The 24,861-nt window shown below is 39.9% G+C and overlaps 2 protein-coding genes across 14 annotated transcripts in view; one reads left to right on the top strand and one right to left on the bottom strand.

Annotated features, from left to right (window-relative positions):
- The window catches only part of ARL13B (ADP ribosylation factor like GTPase 13B), a 30,380-nt gene that overhangs the window by 885 nt on the left and 4,634 nt on the right, over window positions 1–24,861 (top strand). For 6 of the 13 annotated variants that reach the window (XR_007631051.1, XR_007631052.1, XM_050333655.1 and 3 more), the window contains exons 1-9: window positions 29–197; window positions 3,017–3,157; window positions 4,611–4,681; window positions 7,060–7,309; window positions 20,010–20,115; window positions 20,657–20,859; window positions 21,817–21,910; window positions 23,067–23,298; window positions 23,839–23,955. Coding sequence is in view for 11 of the 13 variants with exons in the window: in XM_050333655.1 (XP_050189612.1) it covers window positions 3,099–3,157; window positions 4,611–4,681; window positions 7,060–7,309; window positions 20,010–20,115; window positions 20,657–20,859; window positions 21,817–21,910; window positions 23,067–23,298; window positions 23,839–23,955 (1,132 nt within the window). In the remaining 2 variants the exon portion in view is untranslated. The other 7 variants (XM_050333648.1, XM_050333650.1, XM_050333654.1 and 4 more) reach the window with 7 other exon arrangements.
- Window positions 7,307–18,971, bottom strand: STX19 (syntaxin 19). The gene is made up of 3 exons (XM_050333663.1): window positions 18,689–18,971; window positions 14,467–14,578; window positions 7,307–11,459 (listed from the first exon to the last, which is right to left on the bottom strand). Exon 3 carries the CDS (start codon window positions 11,363–11,365, stop codon window positions 10,490–10,492), a length of 876 nt encoding a protein of 291 aa, XP_050189620.1. The 5' UTR covers window positions 11,366–11,459; window positions 14,467–14,578; window positions 18,689–18,971; the 3' UTR covers window positions 7,307–10,489.

The raw sequence follows: 24,861 nt of genomic DNA on the forward strand, positions 1-24,861 counted from the left end.
TCGCCATTCACCAGAGCGCGTCCTCCCGCGGCCGCCATCCGCCGTATCCCGGGGTGACGGGCCCGGGCCGCTTCGGGCCCGGCGGGGCCGCGCAGGGCGATCCCGGCTGCTCCTCCACCGCCTGCTCCTCCACCGCGCTGCTCCTTCTCCACCCGCAACCTGGTGGGTAACACCGCATCCCGTCGCCGCACACACCGGTGAGCGCCCGCGGTGGGAGGGGGGAGCTCCGCCATGTGCGGGTCCGGCAGGCGGGGGGGAAGATGTTCGCCCCATAGAAAGGGGGTGGTTTTTTGGTATAAAACAAACAAACAAAAAACGTTTTGCCGCGCGGGGGAGTCGAGAGAAGGGGCTGTGCGTGGCCGGCTGGATTTTGGAGATTTTTTTTGTTTTGTTTTTTTTTGTTGTTGTTTGTTTGGTTTTGGTTTTTGTTTGGTTTCTTTTGGAAGGGGAGGAGCGCGGCTGGGAAGCGCGGCGCGTCTTGTAGTGACTTCACTTCTCCTGGATTGCTGGAGGTCCCAGAGCTGTTTTCTTGTAGTGACTTCGCTTTTCCTGGATTGCTGGAGGTCCCAGAGCTGTTTTCTTGTAGTGGCTTCGCTTTTCCTGGATTGCTGGAGGTCCCAGAGCTGTTTTCTCGCAGATGCTCAAGTAGGATCCCAAGCCTGTCCGAGACGTCGCGGTTCTCGGGGTTTGATCCCCAAAATCGTTCTTTAAAATTCCCAGAAACATAGCAAAAATTTTAAGTTCTGCTCGAGGAATAAGTTTCTGGAAGTTCTTAAAATCATGCTCTGGCTGGAGGCCCATCGTTATTGTGTCTGGGACCGGTGACAGCTTTAAGGACCGATACCTTTTGACCTGGCAGAACTGGAATTTTGTGCCGCTAAATTAAGGAAAAGGTTTTCAGTTTTCTGTGAAATGATAACCCCTACCATCACTTTAATCTGAGAGATATGTACATTACTATGGAATACTTCAGAACTTTTCCTCTTCTAATGCCTTGCTAATTGAGGTGCAAAGATTTCTTTAGTGGATGTACAAAACCCACTGTTTGAAAACGACACAAAACTAAAATTCTGTGTAAGTCTCTCTCTCTGTATAAAATAACAATTAAAATTCGAACAGGTCAGATGGGTAACGTTGCAGTGGGAAATTCAATAATTAATCTCTGTGAGGAGGGTCAGTTTTAAATGATTTGTTTGATTGCATTTCAAAGAACGTGAAGCCCTGCTGTGACCGGGAGAAATCCTCTACTATAAAAGCCTCTACTGAAGGCCTAATGTTCAATTTAGACTCTTGCATTAAAAAGTGTAAAAGGTGCTGGGTTTGCACTTTGATATGATAATAAACATATTCATCAGGTGACTCTGGATGCTGGACTTGCTGCTGCCCATTGCTTTGGATTCCCAACATCAGGGCTGCTGAGCACTTCTTGATCTTAATCTGGAGTGTTTTTCTTTATGCTACACCTTTTCTCTTGCTTAAAACTGGGATCTTTGACATTCCTAGTCCTTGGCACTTGTGCTGACCTGCTGCATCAGTGGTGTACTGGCCTAACAGTGAAGTATTTCTGAGCTTAGTTTTGTTGGACTTTGACAGGCACAAAAGGTTTCAGCTGACAGATGCAATGTCTGGAACGGGTTTGGGGTGTTATTAATGCAACACATAAAATACCTGTGGTGTGCCCTGCGTATTTCAGGGATCGAGTCCCTCCAAGCTCCCATGACACGATGTGGTTTGCCTCCCTACCATGATTTTTTTTCAGCCACCCTTTGGAGTGGCACGTTTGGGAAAAGTTTTCCTGGTCTCCTGGATCCCGTTTAGAACGCTCTGGGCCGTATGTGTGCTGAGAGCAGTTTGCAAAGCTGGACAGTGCATAATTTGGGGGAGAAATTGTTCTGTGGGGATGCTCAGGCACTGAAAATGTCACATTTTTGTCGTTTGGCAGAGTGACAATGGCACACTTTGTTCACTGAGCTGTTACATTTTGCTTTTCAGTAGAGCCAGCTGAAAATCTGTGTAGCTGTGTTCTCAAAGGTGGCTTTGTTGGTACTTGCTTGTGGGCTGAGGCACCATACCACACTGCATTTTTATTTTTTTTTTTGATGAATTTGTATTCTTCAGAGCCCAATTTTACTACTTGTAATAATTGCATTCATCTTGCTCTCCTTTTTAAAAACTTCTGTGTTCTTCATGCCCTAAGCTCTCCTGTGGAGAAGCTCAGGTTCTCCTGTACAATGGAATAAGAGTGTTTAAAGAGTACCCTTGACTGCATGGTTTGTGTAAGCTTTGCTGTTTCATAAATAAATATATATAAACATAAATAAATATAAACGTGTGTACAACGAAATAACCAAGCACATATCGCACGGTTGTTTTCCATTGTCTGTTTCACAGAGCAGCATGAAAAAGAGGAATATTCTCAGTTTCTTTCTCCTTAAAGAGCAGAAAGTGGGATTCTACAATGATAGAAGTAATTGATCCTTCTATTTAATTTCCTGACCATTACTAGATACAGTTGCCAGCTCCTCGAAATACTCTCTTTGAGTTTCCTTGTTGTGGGATCTTTCTGTGTAAAAGCAGTTGGCGGTTCAATGAATATTACTTAGCAGGTAGGGACATCCTGTGTTTGCTTTTAATGCCTTATCCTGTTATGTTCTTATAAACCTCCACTCATGCTTGAAATTGGTCCTTACTTTCCATCCCTCAGCAGAACTGTGGGACGTGCCAGCAAGGCAGGCACTGGAATTTTGAAGCTTGATACGTCTTGCTCCTCTGACTTGCAGGTTCCCTTGTGTGCAGTTGCCTTGCACTGTTATTTTATGTGAGGACTGTGTTGTTGCTGCCCAAATATGTAAAACTGGGGGCAGGTGAACTTTGAGAGGATGGAAAAAGAGGAAGAAATAACCGGGACTGTCGTGGGACTAAGTGAACATGAACAGATAGGGAAATGCCTTGTCTTGGTTAAATAGAGGGGCTAACCATGCCTTTTTTTCCCTTTTTTTTTTTTTCTTGCTGGCAGCAGTGACAAGACCAAGTCTTTTTGGGTTGCTCTGGCCTGTCCACACTGTCTCTGGATGGCTCTGGGTGGATAGTGAAGAGGGATGTTCAGTCTAATGGCCAATTGCTGCAACTGGTTAAAACGGTGGCAGGAACCTGTCAGGTAAATATGGGAAACTATTCTGCATTTCTGTGCTGACCTTTCTGTGTTCCACCTATACTTCACTTCATTTGCTTCATACATTTTAATTCAGTTACAAAAATCCATCTTTTTTTTTTTTTTGATCCAGTAGAGAATTAATACATCTTCTGATCTTAAAAATGAGATGTTAATCATCTCCCAGTTGGGTGCTTTGTTTCTGACTCCAGGAAAGCATAAAGTTCAAAATACTGTCTTTCACGTACTGTTTCCTGAGGTTGAGCATTATGGGGTGATGCTAAAATGTTTAATTTTCTTACTGTTGTCTTAGTATCTTCACACTGCATTTGGTGGGTAGCTTGGTGATCCACTCTCAGTTATAGAATTCTGCTGTTCTTCTCTGTTTCTGTTCCTTTGACATCCTGCTTTTTCCTCCAGTTAGCAGAGAGGCAAAAGTAGTCCCTAGTTTATTTCAAATTATGTGCAAACTATGGGAAATAAATAAACTTATTTATACTTCACACTGGTGTAGGAGGATTTGTTCTTCAGTGCTACATAGTTTAGATTTTACAGGAGGTGCTACTGTTCAAAGAACTATATTGGATTGAGTAGCTTTCTGGCTCTACAGTGTGTTAGAGACAATTGTGAGCTTATCAAAGTTCTGATTTTAGATTCCTGTTAAAGTATAATTTATTATGATCCTGCCCTTCGTTTTTAGGTTCTTTTCTCGGAGCTTTTTGGCTCTTCTGAAAGAACTTGCATAAATGATACTTCATGTTTGATACCATTACAGTTTTGAGTCTGGAAATAACAATGTTTTTAGTATTACTTCACTTAAAGGGGCATAAAATTGAAACAAATTTCATCTGACTGCTCTGAGTGTTTGTGAATAGGAGGGAGAACTGAGGAGTACACAGTCATGCTTTTCCTGTTGCTTTGTTTAAAATCCTCTCCTGGTAAATGTTTACAGCATCTGGTGCTGTCTGCACAAGTGTTGTGTACTGTGTAGAGTTGTTCAGATGCACTGCTGGAGACAGAAATAAATTCCTAATACAGGAGCAGCTTTGAGGCAGAGGGATGGTAAAAATACAGGGAAATGGAAACGAAATGACAGGAATTGTTAAAGGGACCGTGACCACACCAAATAAAATTTACACTACCATGAAATTAAATTTCAGCAGGCAAGTTGAGAGCAAAATCACTGTCTCATGTGAACCACAATATTAGACTTCTCATTTCATACCTTGCTGTGCTGTTCTGTCTAATCAGGTGGTTTGACATACTGAACACCAGATACACAATTGTAACAATGCCACTCCTTGGTATTTTTATACCTATTATTCCTGCTGCTTGGTGGTAAATTTGCTATGCATGTGTTAAAAAAAAAAAAAAAGATAATAAAATAAGTGATGTCTAGCTGGAGAAAAAAAAAAAAAGATTTTAAATATCTTTCTCTTTTATTTTTCTCCTTATGGAGGAAGGTGACACTAATAATGGTGGGTCTTGATAATGCTGGTAAAACTGCTACAGTCCGAGGGATTCAAGGAGGTAAGCAAGTTATTTATTGTCTAAATGGAGTACTAATTTTCAATCTATTTAAATGTGAAAAGCCAAAAAAAAAGCAAATGTTCAGAGCACCTTGATGCTGATATGCCTTGAGTTGACCACTGTATTGCTAAATTGCAACAAAAAATGCTGAATTGCAACAAAATACATTTTGTTGCAAAAGTTGCAAATTGCAGAGTTGCAAATTGCAACAAAATACATTTTAAATTTCATGAGCATCATGGGATATTTTTGACAAGAATAAGGTTTTCTCAGCAGTTCAATAAACAGCTGAAGGAACATTATAATTACAAACAAGCTGCTGGTCTCCATCAGTTGATTTAAGTGAAAGAAAGTGAAGGACAAAAACTCTGAAGGTTGGAGACCACATTCTATATAATAATTACCACATTCTATATAATAGTAAAATAATAATAAATTCTATATAATAATAATTCTATATAATAATTGAATTAATGCCATGATACAAAATATTCTCGTTAAAGATGTGCTTCACATGTTGGTGTACATTACAGAAATCAGTGGACTTCATACTTTTCTTTTTTACTTGGGTGCCTGTGCTGAAGTTGCTCTCAGGTGAATGTCCAGTAACGTGCAAACTTCCTATAAAAATCGGTGTTGTAATTGTATATAATGACAAATATGTTCAAAAGAAGGAAATTGAATATGTTTGTATAATAACATTAAGGATGGTTCTAATAATATGTATTTTTTAATCACTGTCATCAGAAAAGCACTGAAATTAGGGCCTAGAAAATTAGCAGCAAGGGACAACTTGATTTTGAAGGGTGCTTTGAGCCATCCAATGACACAACGCAAACAGGATGTCATTTGAGATGAAACTCGTGCTTATGACAACGAAAATTCTCTGTGGGATTTTTTTTTTCCCCCTGCTTCTGGGATTGTCTTTCTAAATAACTTCCATCTTGTGCAATAAGAAGAGTGTATCTGGAAGTGTTTTGGCAGACTCGGAGACTCCACCTCGACTTTTCTGTTTACTTGTGTTGTGTTACGCAAGAAAGCAGGAATAAAATTAGGGACATTCTCTCTCTCAGCCCTGAAAACATGAGTGTTTAGTTATTTAGCCTTCCATTCTATGTCAAAATCCACTTTAATACCTCTGTTAGCTCAATGTGACAGTTATTTCTAAAAATCCTATTTTTCTGGGGGAGGAAAGACGAGGTCAAGATGGATATTTCTAAACTCAAGGAAAAGATTTCTGTGACTGTTTCCAAGTGTTTAAATAGTTGCCTTATAATGCAATTATGTTGGTGGTTTTTTTCCCTTAGCAGGGCTTGCAGAGATTAGAACCAGTATTTTTGGCTGTGCCTCAGTCACCCAGTCTGTAGGAGGACACTGCAGCTGTAGTTGGTCTCTGCTAAAACCCAGCTGTCACATCCCACTTTTTAGCACTCTGGGTAAATCAGCAGGGCCACCAAAGTCTTCTTTGCCAAAATAACTGAATTTTGCACCTGTTTCTCTTGCCTTGTGCCTGCCAGGCTGCATAAAACAGTTGAATATGTCCAATTATCTCAGCCCTGCAGAGAGAGCTTAGTGGTGTGAGGCAAGTACGGGCTTTCTTTGCCCTCAGGGAAGGCAGACAGGGAGCAAGAGTTTTAAATATAAAGCATGGCAAACTAGAAACCCAGAAAATAACAATAAACAATCAAAGGCTGAAGCCTGTTCTTGAATAAAGAGAGGTGAGTAGTTCACATCTCAGAGGAACGTGGTTTCATTCACGTCATCTCTGTTTGAACCTCTGAAGTTGTTTTGGCAGCCACGGAGGATAAAGGATAAATTTGGCAGAGCAGGAGGGTCCCCAGGTCATAATGCATTAACTGTTTGGTTTGTTTTCCTTCTCAGACCTGAATTAATACCGTGCAAATGCTGAATAACTGTTCACATGGTGGTGAGGGGGAAGTAAAAATGGCAGTACACTGAACATCACTGCAATGGAACTGTTTATATTAAATAATAAATATTTAATATAAATATAGCCCATAAATTATATTATTTATAAATAGAAAAAATACAACTATAGTATACATAAATATATTTTAATATAAATGAATTGTTAAAAAGCGCATTTTTGGCTTCTTTCTTTTCTCCACCTCCCCTGACACAATGCTCCTATCTAAATTAACGTAAAGCAACTGGTTAAAAAAGACTGATGTGTTAATTCCCACTTACCTGAGAAGAGGGAAATCTTAATGTGAAAATAAAAATATGTTTGGCGACGTGGTGCCATTTAACAGGGAGGTTTCACTCCGTGTTTTTAAAATACGAATTTTGCTACACCAATCACCATGCGAAATCCTCTTTAAACCAAAAGATAAACTTCCTTCTTTGATCTCTGGCAGAGTCTCCTGAAGACGTGGCCCCAACAGTTGGCTTTTCCAAAATTGACCTCAAGCAGGGACGCTTCGAAGTGACGATCTTTGATTTGGGAGGTGGGAAACGGATCCGGAATATCTGGAGGAACTACTACGCTGAGTCTTACGGGGTGATCTTTGTGGTGGATTCCAGTGACGTGGAAAGGATGGAAGAAACGAAGCAAGCCATGATAGAAGTTTTGAACAGCCCCAAGATATCAGGAAAACCCGTGTTGGTGTAAGTAATGTAATAAATGTTCACCTAATAATCTGAAATGTGGGAAATTTAGACCTTCTGAAGAACTGTTTATGTGTAGTGTGAACATAAGTTAAAGTACACTAATAGTAATGCTAATAAGTGAAAGTACACTAATAGTGCTGTAACTCTAGCACTAAGCAATATTACAGTTGCTTTTGTGGTATTTAGGAAGTGTTTATTTATGTTACTTTCATATCATGCTGGGGAACAAAGCCTTGTCTTTCCCTCCCTCTTTCCCTCCCTAGCAGCTGGTGATATCCTGAATCCATTCACTTCCTCTGACTTTGTATCTTACTTAATCCTTCTCAGGGGATATTTAGTTGTCTCCTCTTTCTTTAGCAGAGGAAAAACAATCAGGTGGGATTTTTTGATAATTTTAAATTGTAATGTTACTTGCAATGACAGGCTTTACAAACCTGGCATGACAACACGATGTAAAAATATAATTTCTTAGGTCTACTTCAATTACTGTAAATGCTTGATTATATTCAGCAATACTGGTGATCTCTCAGCAATAGATGTCTTGTTCACTTAACACATGGTGGTGCTGCTGATACATGCTCAGTAAAATCTCATTAAAGAAGGTTTCCTTTAATAGTGTTTGTCATGTGCTTTTTCTCTGCTCAATAGATCTTGTAAAATATTGGAAATTACAAATTTCATTCCATTCAGCCCCGCCAAAGGTCTTTGATAACAAATACCCTTTTGTAGTTACAAGATAAAGTTTAAAATGGTTTATCAGGACAGTGTCTGGTGGGCATAAGACCTCCATAATGCATTAAATTGCACAACATTTCTGTGCTATCATAAAGAATCTGTAAAATTCAGAGGAGAGGCCTCTTATTTTAATTTATTTTAAGGAAATAGTGATGCTGTGGTAACCACCAGGATGCAAGTGGCTAATTGTTTGGATGAAGTGGACTGTGGTTCAACAAGCTAATGGTGTATATGTTGAAAATAGATTACATTTTACATTCCATTGCTCTGAATGAAGGCAATAAAGGCAGCTTAATGCAGTGGCTCTACCCCAGATCCCCTCTGAAAATGCAGTTGTGACAGTTGACAACTGGTTCTAATTAAATACAACTTTAGGGGCTTCTTGGGTTATGTTTTTTTTGTTGTTGTTGTTGTTTTGGGGTTTTTTTTGTTGTTTGTTTGTTTGATTTGGGTTTTTTAGATATCTCAGTGCCCTAATCCTGTAATGGAGTTTTTTTGTCCTTCCTTGTATCAGAAAGGAACACGCAAACTTCATATTATTTAGGCAAATACTGGTTTTGTTTGGGGTTAATTGTGTTTGCTGGGGTTTTTGTTGTGGTTGTTTGGGGTTTTTTATGTTGCAAGAGGAAATGCAAGTCTGTGTGCTGATGTTTTTATACTAGGGAAATTGCTGGGCAGGTATTTTTACTTTAGTAGAAAGCTCCTTTCTGCCTGTTATTTTGGTGATAAGGGATTATAGCTATTAATATTTCACTTTTCTTAGTAGAACACTCAGACCTCTGCTTTAATTAATTTGTTCTTCTGTGTAATCATGTAACACAAACACTGGAAAGTTATTTTAATGATCACTGCAAAATTTCACCTGTTAATGATTTTGAATGCTCAATATCAAATCCCCATGACTTCAATGTAAGTTTTAGTTAATGCTATTTATTTTCAATTATTAGCATCCCAGATTAAGAAAAAGCTTTCCACAAGTCCTTCTGGCTTTCTCACTTCCCAGTTCTTCTTCAGTGTGTGTTACATGTTCCTGTTTTGCCTGTTTCTAACCAAACATACATCTGAGAACTACTTGAGTTGTTCACTTTTGTGCTGTTTTGCTAAGTATTAGGGAATAATAATCCCTCACAGAGCTACCACAGTGCCTTTCTGTTTAAGGGCCCAGGAGAGAAGGAAAGTGATTTACCTTTGTTTTTTCTAAAAGTAGAAACAGGAAAGGAAGGTGGGGTGGTGCTGCTGTTAGGTGCATATTTCTGTGTGTATTATATTAAATTTATATACATAAATACATACATATATATATATGTTGACCATAGTAACTCTTTTCTCTGTGTTGTTTATTGTCTGGTTTCTACTCTGCTCTTGGAACATAAAGGTAGTTTCCATACATGCAGCAGTAAAGGGAGGTTGTTTAATGAAATAGTATCTGTGGTGTCATTAACTTTATTTCTTATAAATGATATAATATTTTTCTCTTTAGGGTTCACACCTTTGTATTTTGATAACAGTAAATTTCAGTTGCAATTTTAACGTGGGCTGGAAGGAACCCAAATATTTATAAATATCACAATGTAACAATAATTCAGTAGTGCCCTTTTTTTTTTCCCCTTTAGATAAAACTGAAGACATGTAGCTCATTTAGTGTCTTTTAGAATTGTAGTGCAGTTTGTTCTACCTTCTCTGATTGATCCAGATATAGTGCTATATTGATTGTGCCTTTGCACAGCACAAAAGAGTTCAGAAGTACATTTCTGCTTTGGGGTTTGGTTTTAGTGTGGATTTTTTTTTTTCCTTTTAATTTCTTTTTGGAAGTAATTTTTTTTTGCCTGAGTTGCAGTGTTATTTTCTGTTAAATTTCATTAAATAAATAACCCAATGTCTGTGAGTAACTTTTTCTGTAGAGATGGGAGTGAAACACTCCAGGAAACTCTGACTTCTTGTTTGGTTTAGGCATCACCTTCTGCATTATTACTAATGGGGTCTGCTTTATGTGTAGATTGGTTTTGTAGAATTTCAGATTTCTGGGGGGAAAAAACCCTTAGAATTTGAATCGAGTAAATAAAAGTGCTAAAAAACACGAGGCAATTAAAAATACCAATTGTTATTTTGTGAAAAGCAACTAGACCATTATTATGAAAACTGTCTTTGAGATAACAGTGTTCTCAATGTTTCCCAAAAGCATAGGTAGTTTGTTGCCACATTGTTTTAGCTTGAGCCAGAAGAACAAAAAAGTGGCACTTTTGTCCTTCGATCCTTTCCCTTCATTCATGTGTTTGTGTGAGAACCATAAAATTCTTTGCACTCTTCCAACTCTGTTTGGATAAGCAGAGAGAGTTTTTCCTGAGAGCTCTGTTGAAGGGACAGTGGGATCCCAAGACTGCTTTCCAAGATCAAGTTTGCTGTGTAGGAACCACTGGTATTCCCAGGAGTTCATTTCTTTTATCACTTGCAGCATGGACAGCACCAGCAGCATATTGCTCTGCAGGGGTTTCTCTTTCTGTACCTGACTGCAAGCCCAAATTTTTCTTTGGATACTTGAGTGTATTCTTGAGTGTTGTTCATACTGATCTCTATGTTGTTGATCATCTCCCCCTGCTCCTCCACCAGCACCGATATCTGGATAAAGAGTTCCTTTATGTCTCTGACCTGGTTCTCCAGGCTGACGAGTTCCCTGTGCCTCTGCTCGATCTCCGAGAGCTGAGCTTTGGTTATTTTGGCTTCAGTCAGGAGGTTCTCGTTGAAGATCTCCCATTTCCCTTGCTGGAGCATGTCATTGACCTCTTCCTCGGACACCTCCTTGCCGGCCACTTCGAGCTGACGGACGATGAACGTCCTGCACTTGTCCTGCTTGGCGGCGATGGCCTCGTTGTAGGAGAGCATGGCGTGGAGGTAGCGGTGGGACAGGAAGGCGTGCTGGGAGCTCAGGATTCTCGCCGTGGCGCAGGAGGGCCCGTGCTCGCTTTCAGCTTTCTTCGCCGCCCTCGACAGCTCGTCCAAACACTTTCTCACGTGCTCCGCCTGGGTTTTGATCTCCCTGGCTACGTTAGATTCCTTCTTCAGCACGCTGAATCTCCTCATCGAGGACACCAGGCTCTTCTGCTGCTGGCTGAATTTGTTCACTTCTTCCACCAAGTTATTGATTTCGTTCTGAAGCTTCTGGATTTCGTGCAGGTGCCTTTCAGTTATGGGCTCTTTCTCATAAATAATGGCCTGCTGTTCAAACTCCTGCTCCTCTTCCTGGACAGCTGCGCTGTTGTTTTCTCCAGCTATCTGCAGCTCCTTAGCCCTCAGTTTAAGCTCTTGCAGTCGGTCTCTCATGGCTTTTGTGTTCGGGGTTTGTTTTTATTTTTTCCCCTTTTGCAACACAGGAAGTTCATCCAATATGGGGGTTTTTTTTGTTGGTTTTGTTTCACTGTAATCAAAACGTAACAACAATCAACGTTAGCCCTTGTACATATAAGGGGAAAAGTAGTTTTGGAGGTTAGAGCCACTTCCCTCTGCCCAAAGGTAAAAGCGGTGGGTATTCTGCACAAATACATGAGAGAAGGGGTGTCAGTGCACCCCACCTTTTATTGCAGGCTCTTGAGGAGTTTATCTTAACCTGGGGCTGGTTACAGTCTTTCCTCAGCTTCTTCACTGCAGTGTTCCTTCCTCAGACAGTGCTTTGGAGCCCAGTCCCTTTTTTGTGGGTAGTGAAGAACATAACGTGTGGAGAGCACTTTTATTTTGGGGAGGAGGAGAGGAGTAACTCAGATTCTTATTTTACCCTAATTCTTTATCTGATTAAAATTAATCAACCTTGAAATCTTTTTGGAAATAGACGTGAATCTGCTGCTCCATTTTTTGATTCTCTGTAAGAAACACAAGTCTCATAATTTAAAAACTAAGAATTTAGCATGAAAATAGCAATTTTTTTTATGTTTGAGGTTTTTCTGGAGGTGAATCCACATCACTAATGTTGCAGCATGAAGATTTTCTAAGCGTATTTTGAATTACTGTCTTCTGTTCCTACATTACCATTTGCAGTCTTCATAAAATGTATCCAAATGTGTGTTGTGCACCATAGGGGGATACAACTCAGTGCTGTTTCTTGTTTAATAGAAAGTCCCTTTAGTTTTGTTTTATACCCTAGATGTTGTGAAGGTGTAATTCACAATATATTCTTAAATATATTCTTTATATTCTTAAATATATAGCTTTACTGAAGATATTAAGAGAAATTAAGAGGAAGTTTCCATTGTGCATGGTTTAGAAAATAACTTGAGTTCAGCTATTTTTAATTATAGGGAAGAAAGTGTTTTTCTCAAACTCTACATGAATTGTTTGCTTGGACTGTGATCAAGAAGTAAAATGTTCAGGACTAGTCTTAAGATTATGGGATTTTTTTACTTGGGGTATTCTGGTTAAATCAAATGTGTGTCTTCCAAAGGGCTGCTCAAGCAGTTAAACAGGACAGAAGTATTTTTTTGCCTGTTTTTAGATGTTTCAGGAAAGACTTACAGGTGCAATTATTCTTAAACCCTGATTCTAAAGATTTATATATATTTTTTTTATTACTAAGCAAATGTAGAAAGTAAGTTAAACACTGGAGCATCTTCAGTCAGTATATCCATTAATGAGTGACATCTACATTTCAATGTTTTAGGTGCATTGGTCTTCAAATAATTAGGGGAGGATGGAGAGCTCAAACAAAATTGCACATCTCCAAACATTGTCAAATAGCAAACTTGCAAAGCAGCAAGCAGAAAATACTTCAGATTTCTTTTTTTCTTGTTTAAACATTATTCTCACAAAAGAATGGAATGCAAGCAACTGAACCTGAGTTTCATATCTTATCTTCTGTCAGGTTTGCCTTCAAAAACCTAACGCTGAACGTGCTTGGCAGTAAATGTGGTTGATTGTACTGGCAGCTGAAACACATGCTGGTTTCAAATAAATAAGGATGTCTTCCTGACAGAGATAACCTTGGAAATTCTTGGCTTAGCTTCTTGAGTGTTCCACAACAAGCTTTGTTTTGTGAGTCCTTGTTTTCGTCCTGCGTGTTTGTGTTATGTGGATAGGGGCATGTCAGGTTTTGATTGAGAGGAAAGGTCCATTTCCTTGAAGTTTTTGTCAATAAAAAGGAGAATATGCCTATTCTTTTAGACTTAGGTAAACAGAATATGTGGGCTGGAAGCAATCCAGTGACTTAGTGTGTCCCCTATATTCAAAAAAAAAAAGATTTAAAAACATGATACTTTTACAGTGATAAAGTAGCACAGACTGGCACGTCCTCATCAGACTTGCTGTTCATCAGAGGTTGGAAAATTTGGGTTAAAGCAGCCAAGAGACTGAGTGCAGGAAAGCCAGAGCAGATCAGTAGATGGGAAAGCATTTGCTTGTTAAACTACAGTTTTAAATTACTGGCTGTATTTAGAAATGGCTCTAAATGCTCTCATACCTATAAATCTGGAAAGCATTGGTGAGGTCTGCCTGTGTTCCTGGCTGTTCCTCAGTCATAAATGCTGCTGTGACATCTTTTATCTGAACTGTTCCTGATGCTGAAACCATGTTTGGAGCTGGAATCCCAGCACTGGGACATTTTCAGTTGGGTTGCTCTGGTATTTTGTATCTCCCAGAAACGCTTTTTTCCCCTGCTCCTCTCTGTGTTTTTGTCAACTGTTGATGAAGTTTGTATTTGTTCTTCTGGTAGGCATCTTTATAGATAGCTATATATAGTTAGATATAATTGTCAGGTTCAGAAATGCAGTTTTTGCATCCTTGTCAGCTACATTTTAAAGGGATTGCAAGGGTCTTTGCCTTCTGATAACTTGCCTGTGTTGCTTGTTAGGGTTCTGTGAATCTCTGCAGTCAAACCCATGACAGAAGCAGCTGGAAAAGTCTTTATAAAGACAATTACCTCAGCACACTGGTGGAATAATAGATCCTGAGGGCTGGACCACCGTTATTAACCTGTCATGATGATAAAGTATGTCCTAAATTCAAAGATAATGAAATTTTTTTATATTCTCTTGCCTATTTTTAAGGGGGAAAAAAAAAGTTAAGAGGTGCTTAATTGCCAAGCGACATAGAATAGAATATTCTTCCACCTCTTAATTACACCCAGTGAAAGTGGAGCCTACATCCAAAAACTTGGGCTGCCTCGAGTTAAAAGACACGATGGGATGTGTGAAGAAGTTGAGTTGATCGTGTGGAACTCGTGTTGCTGGTTGTAAATAGATATAACAGCTTCTTTTTGGGGTTTGCTGGATTGTTTTATTCCTTCCCCACCACCCCCCAATTTACCAAAGCCTGCTGTTTATTTTAATTTCCATAGCTTTCTTCGCTATTTCTTGGCTGTTTGGCACCCTCATTAAAATGCCTGGCACAAAAGGCTCTGTTTATATTTGATCTTTGATACAATTTTCATGCCTTCTTACCTTCATTTTAACATCCAGAGAAGGGGACTTGGAGGCCATGAAGGAACAGGGTTCTCTCTTCAAGAGCTCTTTGAAATCTCTATTCTGGATCATACTGCTTTCTTTACCTTGGCTGAAATAGATTTTTTTGTTGTTGTTAGTGGGGTGTTTTGTTTTGTTTCGTTGTTTGGGTTGGGCTTTTATTTCTTTTTCCGATTGCAACAAAAATAAAGGTTGGTTTCCTTTCCTGCCCCCGTAGTTACCAGTCAGTTAAGGGCACTGGGTAGGGGATGTTTTCAGGCAGCATGTCCCAAAGGAATTTTGGGTCACATGTCATCTGAAAAATTTTATTTTATTCATTTTCCCAGCTGCAGTGAAGTTACATTTATAGCTGTGTTACCTGCTGACAACAAACCCATTTAACTTTGGAACACAATGGCTGTGGATATTGTTTGAAGTTCATTCCTGCTTAAGTACCTTAAGTTAGCAACAAAAAAACTAGTGAGACGCATTTAACCAGTTAAATGCATAGAGTTTAAAATACTTTTAGTGGTCTCTGAGGAAAACTAGTTGAGTGTAAATTTAGTTTGCTCCAAAGGCTGTGCTCTCTCATGTATTCTCACAGAAATGTTGGATGGGGTTTGATGGGAATCTTTCCCTATTTGTCAAAGATTAATCTGAAGTAATTAAAGTAGGATTTCTTGCTACCAGTTACATTTATTTTCTCCTTTGTTTAAAGAGCGTCCTTTAACTTAAATACTTGGTAAACAAACATGCCTGAACCAAGGGATTACCGGACACAAGCTGGTTGGGTGAAAATATCATCTTAAAGCATCTCTGTCCTAAGATAAGTCCTTAGAAAAACAGGCTTAAAAATGGTTGTGAGTTCAAGTTTCTGTTTGTGGGCAGTGTGGGAGTGGTTCAACAAGGAAATACCAGAGGCAGAGAGCTTGCCCTGCCTAAAAATATGCCATTTATGAGGTGACAGTGCAAAATCAGGAACGTTTTCAGCAGAGGGGATTTAAGGGCTAAGATGTTTCATTCTTAATAATTAAAAAAAATGATCTCACTCTGCAAATCAGTTAATCTGTGCTTTATCCTCTTGTGAGGGAATGCAGTATCCCTTGATTAAAAGCAAAACTGGAGAACTTCTTTAATGTTTTGATGGTGAATTTTTTCACCTATTTAACCAAAAATTTCAGTCGTGCTCTTTGAGTCCTCAGAAATGAGCAATAGAGAGAAATAAATGTATATGTTGTGGGTACCTGGGTTTATTTGTTTATTTCCAGCAAGAATAAGACTAGAAATCAGCACCTTCCCTTAATTAGCTGGTGTAAATATGATGGCCACCTACAGGTCACAGAAATCCAGAAAGAAAATCATAATCTCTTCTGCCAAAAGATCACATAATTAAGGCCTAAATATTCCTATGATTTAAAGCAGTATTTGAAAATAAAATAGGAGCTGGAGAAAGGGCTGCAACAGGATAGAGGAGAGGTGAGATTCCTTCAGCTTAATAGGATATATTGTTAGATGTATATCCTAGTTAATGGCTTTTTATTGCTCTAAATGGTTTGAGATTTTTGTCTTCCTGACAGTGGAATTGCAGACTCAAAATTTGTCCTGTACAATATCCCACCTAGTTTAGGTTCCCATTTTGCATCTCTGTCAGACCACAGAGCTTTGTATCACAGCTTTGGAACTCACCTGGAATAAATGTAAGGATTTTCAGGCAAGCTTTTTATAGAAACATATCTTATAGGCAGTTTGACTATACTTTTCTTTGCGTAGGTATTGATATATCAAGGTGAAATAGAGTATAAAAAACCAATTCATATTTACATTTTTTTTTAATCTTGTCCAGAAATATATGGGAACATAATTTATTGTCATTTCTTTTGGAATTACACATCTGGAAGCTTCATGTGAGCTCAGACATCTCTTTGACCAACAGGTGTGATTGAACTGAGAGCACAGCAGAGAAATGTTTTCAGTAAACATGAATATGATTCAGACCTATGGTAAGAATGAGGCCACTTGGCAAAATAAAACAAATTATAGTTGTTGACAACCTTGTGACCACTTCAAAAGGTAATATGAGAATGAAGTTGCCCAGAGATATTACAACAGGATGAGTTTAGAATCTTACTCTTAACTATTCTCTTATTTAAATGTGACCTGGAGGAGCTGTCTCGGGCTAAGGTTGAAATAGAGAAATGTCTCCTATCCCTCCCTGCAACTGCAGGAAAGCAAATTAATTCCTTAATTGCTGTTTGCAGCAGATGATCTTTAGCACTTTATTCATCATTTCTTCAGTATAGCTTAGCCTGATATCCAAAGGATTGTTCTGCAGAAGGGTTGAAGGCATGAAAAGCAAACCAGAGGAACGAGGTAAGTTTATTTGAGGAAGAGCCGTGTGTCCATCAGGAAAGAGTTACTGATGGGTTTGTCAGTGTTGTCAGCAACCCAGAAGACCTGAAACTGTTGGTCTATTCTCCTCTCTGTTTGTTTGCTAAAAATACAAGGAATTCTGTGTTCTGTGACTTCCTGAAAAGGCTCCTGAACTGCCAGGAACTGAAGAAGAAAGAACAAGCGAAACAAGGCTGGCAAACTCAGGTTTGTGGATCAGGAGTTTGACTTTGATGGATGTTTAACATAAACAAAGCATAAAGGGATGATAAACTTTTCCATGCTGTGGCTGCTGAGGCCTCTCTTCCCTAGGATAAAACATCCTTCTGATTGCTGTCCAAGAAAAGAGTTGATAGATGAGAGAGAACATTTCTGAGGGGAGAAGAGGTAGAACAGCATTTTTCAATAGAAGGTTGACTGTAGACTGAAGAACAGAGCATTGTTCTTTCCTGTGTGGAGGCTGCTGTTACATTCAAAGGTTCTGTCTTCCCTGTTTGCCCAGGAATTCTAACTCCATCCCACAAAGCTACAGCTTCTTCAAGGAGCCTTAAAGGCTGATGATGTCAGAGAAATCATTCTCCTAAAGATGCATTTTCCTGAACTTGCTTTTATCCTGTTGGCAGCTCTGATCCTTTGATATTTTGACTGCAGGGATGCTTTGCTCTTCATTTTGATGGCCACCGTGGGTCTGTGATCACTGATTCTGGGAAAACTTTAGCCCAAAAGCAGCCCATCTGAGACACTTTTAGAGATCACCCCCCAGTGTGCCCCCATTGCAATATTCACTGCTCCAGATTATGTTCCTGTCTAAGAATCCCACACAAGTGGAGGGAAATGCAGCAGTTGGAAAGGAACAGTATTTAAAACCAGCTCCAAGTCTGCAGAACAGGAAAACAAACACATGTGCACACACAAACCCTCACACAGAACACCCTCTGCCCACACACACCCTTTCTGTGACACTGCTGGGATTTCTGATGAAAACCAAGATACAAATGTGTCCATTTCATACAGGATTTTTTTCTTTTTCCACCAGATCTTTTGTATTGTAAAGTAAACTTTAATACTGGTTCGTGTTTTTTGTTTTGTTTGTTTGTGTTCCTCTTTGCTCAGTAATTTTATAAACAGCTCAAGGAACTTGCAGAGCTTGCATTCAGACTTTGTTTTTCTCTGGCACGTTTTCTGGCTTCTAAAGAAATATTGTCACTGAACTGCAGCTGTCACTTTCCACATTGTTTCCCAGGGCTTTTCAAGTTCCAAAGCTCTCTTAAGTTGCTTAGAGAAATCCTACTTGATGTAAAAGCAGTAGGTGCCTACTTTCTCTTTATTTCTTGCATGAGGTAAGTTTGGTGCACCAAGACAATTCCAAATATGCTTTAATGTGAAATTGAAAGCAAGACAAGTGTGATTTTATATATGAAAGCTTCTTACTCAGCAAACTTAACATGATGAACCAACAGGCTCTCCCCTGTGCTTTCAAGTGTGTTTTGATCTGTATCCCTCCTGCAGGGTTTTAAACATGAAAAATTGCTATCTAGGAAGTTTAACGGACTTGGAAATTTAAAACCAACGTCTCTCTTTTAAGAGAACTCTGATGTGTTCCCTGAAGAAGGTATTTTTAGGCATAAAACTCGCCTCAAAGCCTGGTGTTCCTGTGCATGAGCAGCAGAGCTCTGAGAGTTTATTCTCGCACAGAAATGCCTAATTCTTCGCTGGGTCAACATCCATTATTTGTGTGCCTTGACACTGAGCACATTTCCATTCTAAACCCCCAATATACAGCTTTTTTTTCAGATACTTGCAACTTTATATATATTAAGAAATAAGTATTTACCTCTGAACGCTGTGCTGGTGGCTTTCTGGTTTATCCTTTCCAGAGGAACTCCTGAGGTTAAGCTTCAGCACAACCTGAGAAACTTTTTTCTGAATATCTCCCGAAGTAACACGTCCTGAGTGACTTTTCCATGAAGGCTTTTCTTCATTCCTTCTGCTTCTAATTCTCCTGGAGTTGTCCAAGTGTTCAGGAGCGGGCAGTGCGAGAGAGAAACTTCTGCCAGCGCAGTAGACGAGGCAAATTGATTACTCCCTACGTGGGGAATGTGGTTGTGCCTGTTTGAAACCCAGCCTTGCCGAGGGGTGGATCCACTGCTGCCACTGCCCAGCAGCAGGAAGGGCCTTGGGAGCTGCTCCTTGGCTAGAGAGGCCTTGGGAGCTGGAGGTGGAGCACAAGTGAGAGCGCAGGGCTCGCTTTCTTCTGCACCACAGGGGGAAAAAGAAGCAAGGTTAGGTGGATCCAGTAGGAGATGGAAAACAAAACCCAGCAAAGTATCTTAAAAATGTTTTAACTCCATTTCAGAGTTGGACCTAAAGCTCGAGGTGCTCAGTAGGTGCATGACCTGAGCAAAACCACTTCAGTGCCTGGGGAGCATTGGGGGGAGGCAGCTCTTTGGATGTTCTGCTTTTCCAGACACAGCACCTCAGCCGTATTTTCTGAATGCTCATTCCGTGTTGCTGCAGAGAAGATGGAAACCAATTGAGCAGAAAGACAAAGATGACACCTTTCAGGGTATCAGAGGGTAAAAATCAGCAGTCACTGCAGGCTGTAGGACTTGAGTTCACGCTGGCACTGAGCTCTGCAGCTCAGCAGCATTTCCTTCTGCCTCAGCTGTGCCTGGCAGAGTGTGCAGTCCAACAGCACAGCACAGAGCACGGGTATTTAATCTTCAGGGGAGAAAGGAATAGGCTGTGGCAACAAACACTGCTCAGAAATATTTTCTTCACTTAGGTCTGGATGAGTTGACAGCACTGCTGAGCAGTGCTTTTGGAGACTGAAGGGCAGCACAGTAGGATTTTCAGACTGGAACAAAGATATGTTAAGTGGTGGGGAAAAAAGTGGAGATAATTTTTTCCCTGGTTTATCCTGTTTCATGGTAATCATAGTGATTATTTAATTTTAATATGTGATTAAAAGAGTGCATGGACTAAGTAGAAAGTTTAAGTAGAAAGAATAATGAATCAAAGCTGAAACAAGGCATTTTATCTTTCCTTTCTCACTCTTTCCCTTCTTCCCACTTTTCCCAAAACCTTAGCTTTTGGAGATCTGGGAGTCTCTCTTGTGTCAGGGTGCTGAGTGTTTCTTTTGGTCTTTTCTCCAGGCTGGCAAACAAGCAGGACAGAGAAGGAGCTCTGTCAGAAGCAGATGTGATCGAGTCCTTGTCTCTGGAAAGGCTCGTCAATGAACACAAGTGTCTCTGTCAAATTGTAGGTATATTTTAACATGCTTCATTTTCTGATTTCTAATGAGATATAGATGGAAAGCTTCCAGTAAGGTGGAAACTCAAACCCTGCAGTCCCAGAAAAGATACAGTCCATGTATCTGTTCTGCAAGAAATTCTGCTGCTCACCTTGATGTTCTAACAAATGTTTACAGTGGGGATCCTCAATATTTAACTGCTGGTCTGTTCTGAAACCATGTAAGAATAATGAAGTTACTGATGTGGTTTAAAACTTGTTCAGTTGAACAGCAAGTTTAGTATTCCAAAAGAATTCTAAAAGGAAGCAGAAAAGGGATTTGCCTGCATTGACATTCAGGAAGGATCACTGTCCAGATGAGATTTTTATCTTGGCCAAAAAAGGTTTGTAAATATTTCTGAATTTAGGGAATGCATAAATACAAATTTCCTTCCCATACTTCTCAGTGTTTTGCAGTGAACAGTAATTGCTCAGCTAATTCCTTGTTTCCAGTCGAGGAGTGTGATCTGAACTGCAAAGACTTTTCCCCTCCTTCCCCTCACATTTGCAGGAACCTTGCTCAGCTATCATGGGCTATGGGAAAAAAATTGACAAATCCATCAAAAAGGGGTTATTTTGGCTTCTGCATATCATAGCCAAAGATTTTGATGCCTTAAACGAGCGAATCCAAAGAGACACCACAGAGCAAAAGGCGTACGAAGAACAGAAGAAACTGGAACGAGCCGAGCGAGTGAGAAGGATACGAGAAGAAAGGTATTGATTGTCCCTGGAACTTCTGCTTCCTCCCCTTCCTCTTTGCTCTGAGATACTCCATTCCTTCCTGGAAGTGCAGCCAAGCTGTCAAGGATTTCGAGCTTCCAATCCCAGAGTGTCCCTGTTAAAAGCACAGACCTGAATTGTAGAGTTTTTCTGCAGGACCTGCAAGGTTTTGTCTGGTTCGTGCCCTAAAGGGCTTCCTGCTTGAAATGTCCTGGGAGTGAGAACTGCACGGTGCTTGTGGAGTAAATTTGGCCTTGCTGATCTTTTCTGTTCAGAAAGTGCATTTCCTCCACAATATGTTAGCAGCCAGCACCTTGTTTCCCATGGGAAACCAGAGGCAGTGGAAGTGCTGGGAAGTTCTCACCAGCACTGTCTGTTCCTGCCAAGCATTTTGTTTCCATGGGTGTGTTCCTGTCCTCCTTTTCCTCCCCATCTGTACCTCTGAACGAGGGGTTTGTTCCTTCCTCTCTCAGCACCTGCAGCTGCAAAATAGGGGTGACAGTGACTTGTGTGTGCAATTCCCATCAGATGATTCCTGAGGGGTATTTGATGAGAATGGACTTTATCAGTGATGGATTATTGAATACATAGCTATGTAATATTTCTTATATAAATATCTGGAACATAAAAAGTAACCAGTGCTGGTAAACTGAGCTTTGGGTGTCTTCCTGAACTTTTCTGAGTGTGGGTGAAGCAAGTGTGATTCCCTTCCCAGAACCATAGAGGAGTTACTTTTAGAAGGGACCTTTAAAGTCCCTGCTGGCAGAAATTGGGAGATGAGCTGGGTGATCTAATAATTTTTTTTCTGTAACATTTATGGCTTGGCTACTCCAGAATTCTTTGTTCATTCTCCCTCTCTTCTTCCCTCCTCCCTCCTCAAAAAACCCAAACCCAACCAAAATCCACAAATGCCACTGAAACAACAACATAAACCCCCCACCAATGCCAAAGGGAAAAGGAAGAAGGAGCTGTGCCTGATGAGGAAGACCCTGAGCCTGGGAAATATCAGAACCCCTTCCAGCCTATATCTGCTGTAATCTCTGAGGTAGGAGAATGTGTGGAACTCTGGGTTATTTTAGAAGTGCCACTAACAAATGTCTGAGAGGTCATGAGAAAAATGGTTCATTCCAAAGAATTGGTCTCAGTCTGCCTGCACAGCATTTTTTGAATTTGTATTTAATCTTGGCAGTCTTGGTTGGTGTGCATTGAATCAATGTTTTCCTGATCAGAAACCCCCTATTATTGATTGGGGGACAAAAGTGTTGTAGGCACAGGAAAATAGATCTCAACACGTGACTGAACATATTTCCTAATTAAACCAGTGGGGATTCAGAAGTGGAAAATATTCAAGGTCTGTTAGTTTCTTGTAAAGTATTTTAGCCATGTAGAGAGTCATAAAATCTGACTGACTTCTACAACTGTTTAGATTTCTGAGCATAACCTGTTTTCAGTTGAAAACTGACACTATTGACAAGTGTTTTGGTTTTGAAATATGAAAATCACATCATATGTTAAAGGTTCTTTAACCTGTGCTTCTGAGTTCGGGTAGTTCTTCTTTATTGTGCCATATTTTTTTGTTCAGTTGACTGGAGATAACATCATCTAAAGAAACACGTAAACTTTGCCAGTCAGTAACTCCAACATTTGCACCCACATGCACACAGCATGTGAAGTCACTGCATGCACAATAACACACTTCATAACAGCATCCAGAGGAAGAGGACAGAGTGTGAGTATTGCAGAGATGGTGATTTGGTGATACAGAACTTGTGGAACAGCCTGGGATTGAGTCTGGATGACACAACAGGTGTTTGTCCCACTCCTGGTGGCATTTGAAGGAGACTTAAGCTCTGTGCAACTGTATTTTGTTTGAAATAAAACATAAAGAAAAAGTCATTGAAGAGGAAGAAATGAGAAGGTTTCTGACCTCAGGACTGTTGATGTTGTTTATATTCCAGTTTTGGTTTATTTTTTTAATATGACCAAAACTAAAGCAAGAAAACAGTCAACAAACAGAGAGATCATTTCATTTGTTGTTAATTCCCTCTCCCTTCCTCTGGACAGGATATCTGAAATTTAATTTCTTCACCTATTTGGCAATAAACTCCATGCTGTGCGTGGGACAGAAAGATGCTTTCATTTTTTAATAACCCTCCTGTCTTATTTGTCAGCTTGACAAAAACTCTTACCCTTTTTGTTAGAATGAAAACCAAATGGAAAAGGAAAAGAAGAGGCAAAGGTTGGAGACTGAACAGGCTCCAATTGTCCTGAAACCACAACCAGAGCAGGAGCAGATGGATGCCCAGCACTTGTCAAGGAGCAGCAGCCAAACCACAACAGCCAGCAGAGCAGAAATGTGCAATTCTGCACCTCCCCAGCTTTGGCAGCACTCGGGAGAGAATGATCAGCAAGCCTCGGAATGCCTTGGCTCAGGTCAGACTGCCTGGGAATGTGTCATTTCATGGGATTGTTCACAGTGCTTTGCCTTTTTTTGTTGTTATTTTTAATTATATTTATTATATAGTATATATTATATTTATTTTTGTTTATTATTTATTATTATTTTTCATGATGCCACACATCGATTTAATCTGTTGAAAACATAAAAATGCAGAATTAGGTTGTGGTATTGGAAAATCTTCTTCCACAAAGTGCAGGTTTGTTGGTGGGGCTGGTACTGCAGCTGAAATTGGGTTTGTTTTTATCATCATCAAATATGCAGTCCACTTTCCAACAGGACTCAGCTAAGTTGAATTTCGTTATGGAAACACAGAGTTTGCATATATTTTATGCTTAAAGTTTCTTTTCTGTAACAAAATGCCGTGTAGCTTTTACATTTTTCCCATAATTTTGTGCATAATTTTGGACTGAAAATGCTGATGTATCTCCTCAGTAATTGCTTTAGAAGATGATCTAAGATATCCTCTGAATATCAGTGTCTGATATGTAATGTTTGATTTCTGTTTCCTATAGATAACAGCAAGAAAAAAAGTAAGAAACCGAAATTAAAAAGGGGCCACAGAGTAGAACCTATTAATTCAGAGGATTCTCTTCCCAAAAATCCACCACCCCCAGCAGCACTTCCACCAGGTGAGTGTACTGACAGCCAGGAACTGATGGCTCAGTCTGGGGTTGTTAATCCTTGAAAATATTCACTTGCAATGACGAAACTGGAATGATCTCTCTCTAGAAAATCTTTGGGGCAGTTTCCCACGTCATGATAAGAACTTCCAGCACTGTTGATCTGGCCTGTTCCGTGGGGGAAGACATTATTTTCCCAAAAAGGGAGTCAGAAACTTGACTACTCACGGAAAAGTGATTAAAATGAGGAGTGTCTAAGGGTGAATCAGCTTCTTCTCAAAGACAATTCTAGCTCTTCCCCGTGGATGCAATATATTGCATCCCTTAAATGCTTTGATTTCCCCCAAAATGAGCTGCTTTCTGGGCAGCTCCTCAGAATCCAGAGCACTCAGGGCATGTTTTGACAGTCTTTGTTTTCCTTCAGTTGGCTGGGGAACTCCCAAACTTCATAGACTTGGAAAACTGGAGCCCCTTGGTGAAACACATCGTGCTGGGAATTGAAAGTATTTTGGGTTTTGTACTTTTTGAAAGCATTCTCCATTGTTCATTCACTTCTACATTCATTTCATGCTTCATCTTTTTTTTTTTTTAATGTCTTAATTCTAATTTTCACTGACCAAAACCTAAACCTTTTGCTTAGGAGAAAGCATCTTTTTGATTTTTCAAGTCTTTTTTTATATTTAATGGAGCAGAAAGCTATCTGAGATTCCCTTATAAAGTTTCAGATGGCTGGGGATATCAGGTGCTATCAATGATCTGAAGTTATTTGCATGGCAGCAGTACCTAAACATTAAAAAGTGCCATATTGCAAAGGGGAACAGGACCAGTTCAGGGCCAGCTATTTTAAGAGTCCAAATAAAAACTGAATTATTGGTCTGGAAGGAGAAATGTCAGTGAAAAAGCTTGGGATCTGCT

The sequence above is a fragment of the Myiozetetes cayanensis genome, unplaced genomic scaffold, assembly GCF_022539395.1.
Source record: "Myiozetetes cayanensis isolate MyiCay16 unplaced genomic scaffold, myiCay2020 scf5-8, whole genome shotgun sequence".
In the NCBI taxonomy this organism is placed as follows: Eukaryota; Metazoa; Chordata; class Aves; order Passeriformes; family Tyrannidae; genus Myiozetetes; species Myiozetetes cayanensis.

Bases quoted from the DNA above. Each gene is read 5' to 3' on its own strand.
- STX19 (XM_050333663.1), bottom strand. From the start codon at position 11,365: ATGAGAGACCGACTGCAAGAGCTTAAACTGAGGGCTAAGGAGCTGCAG.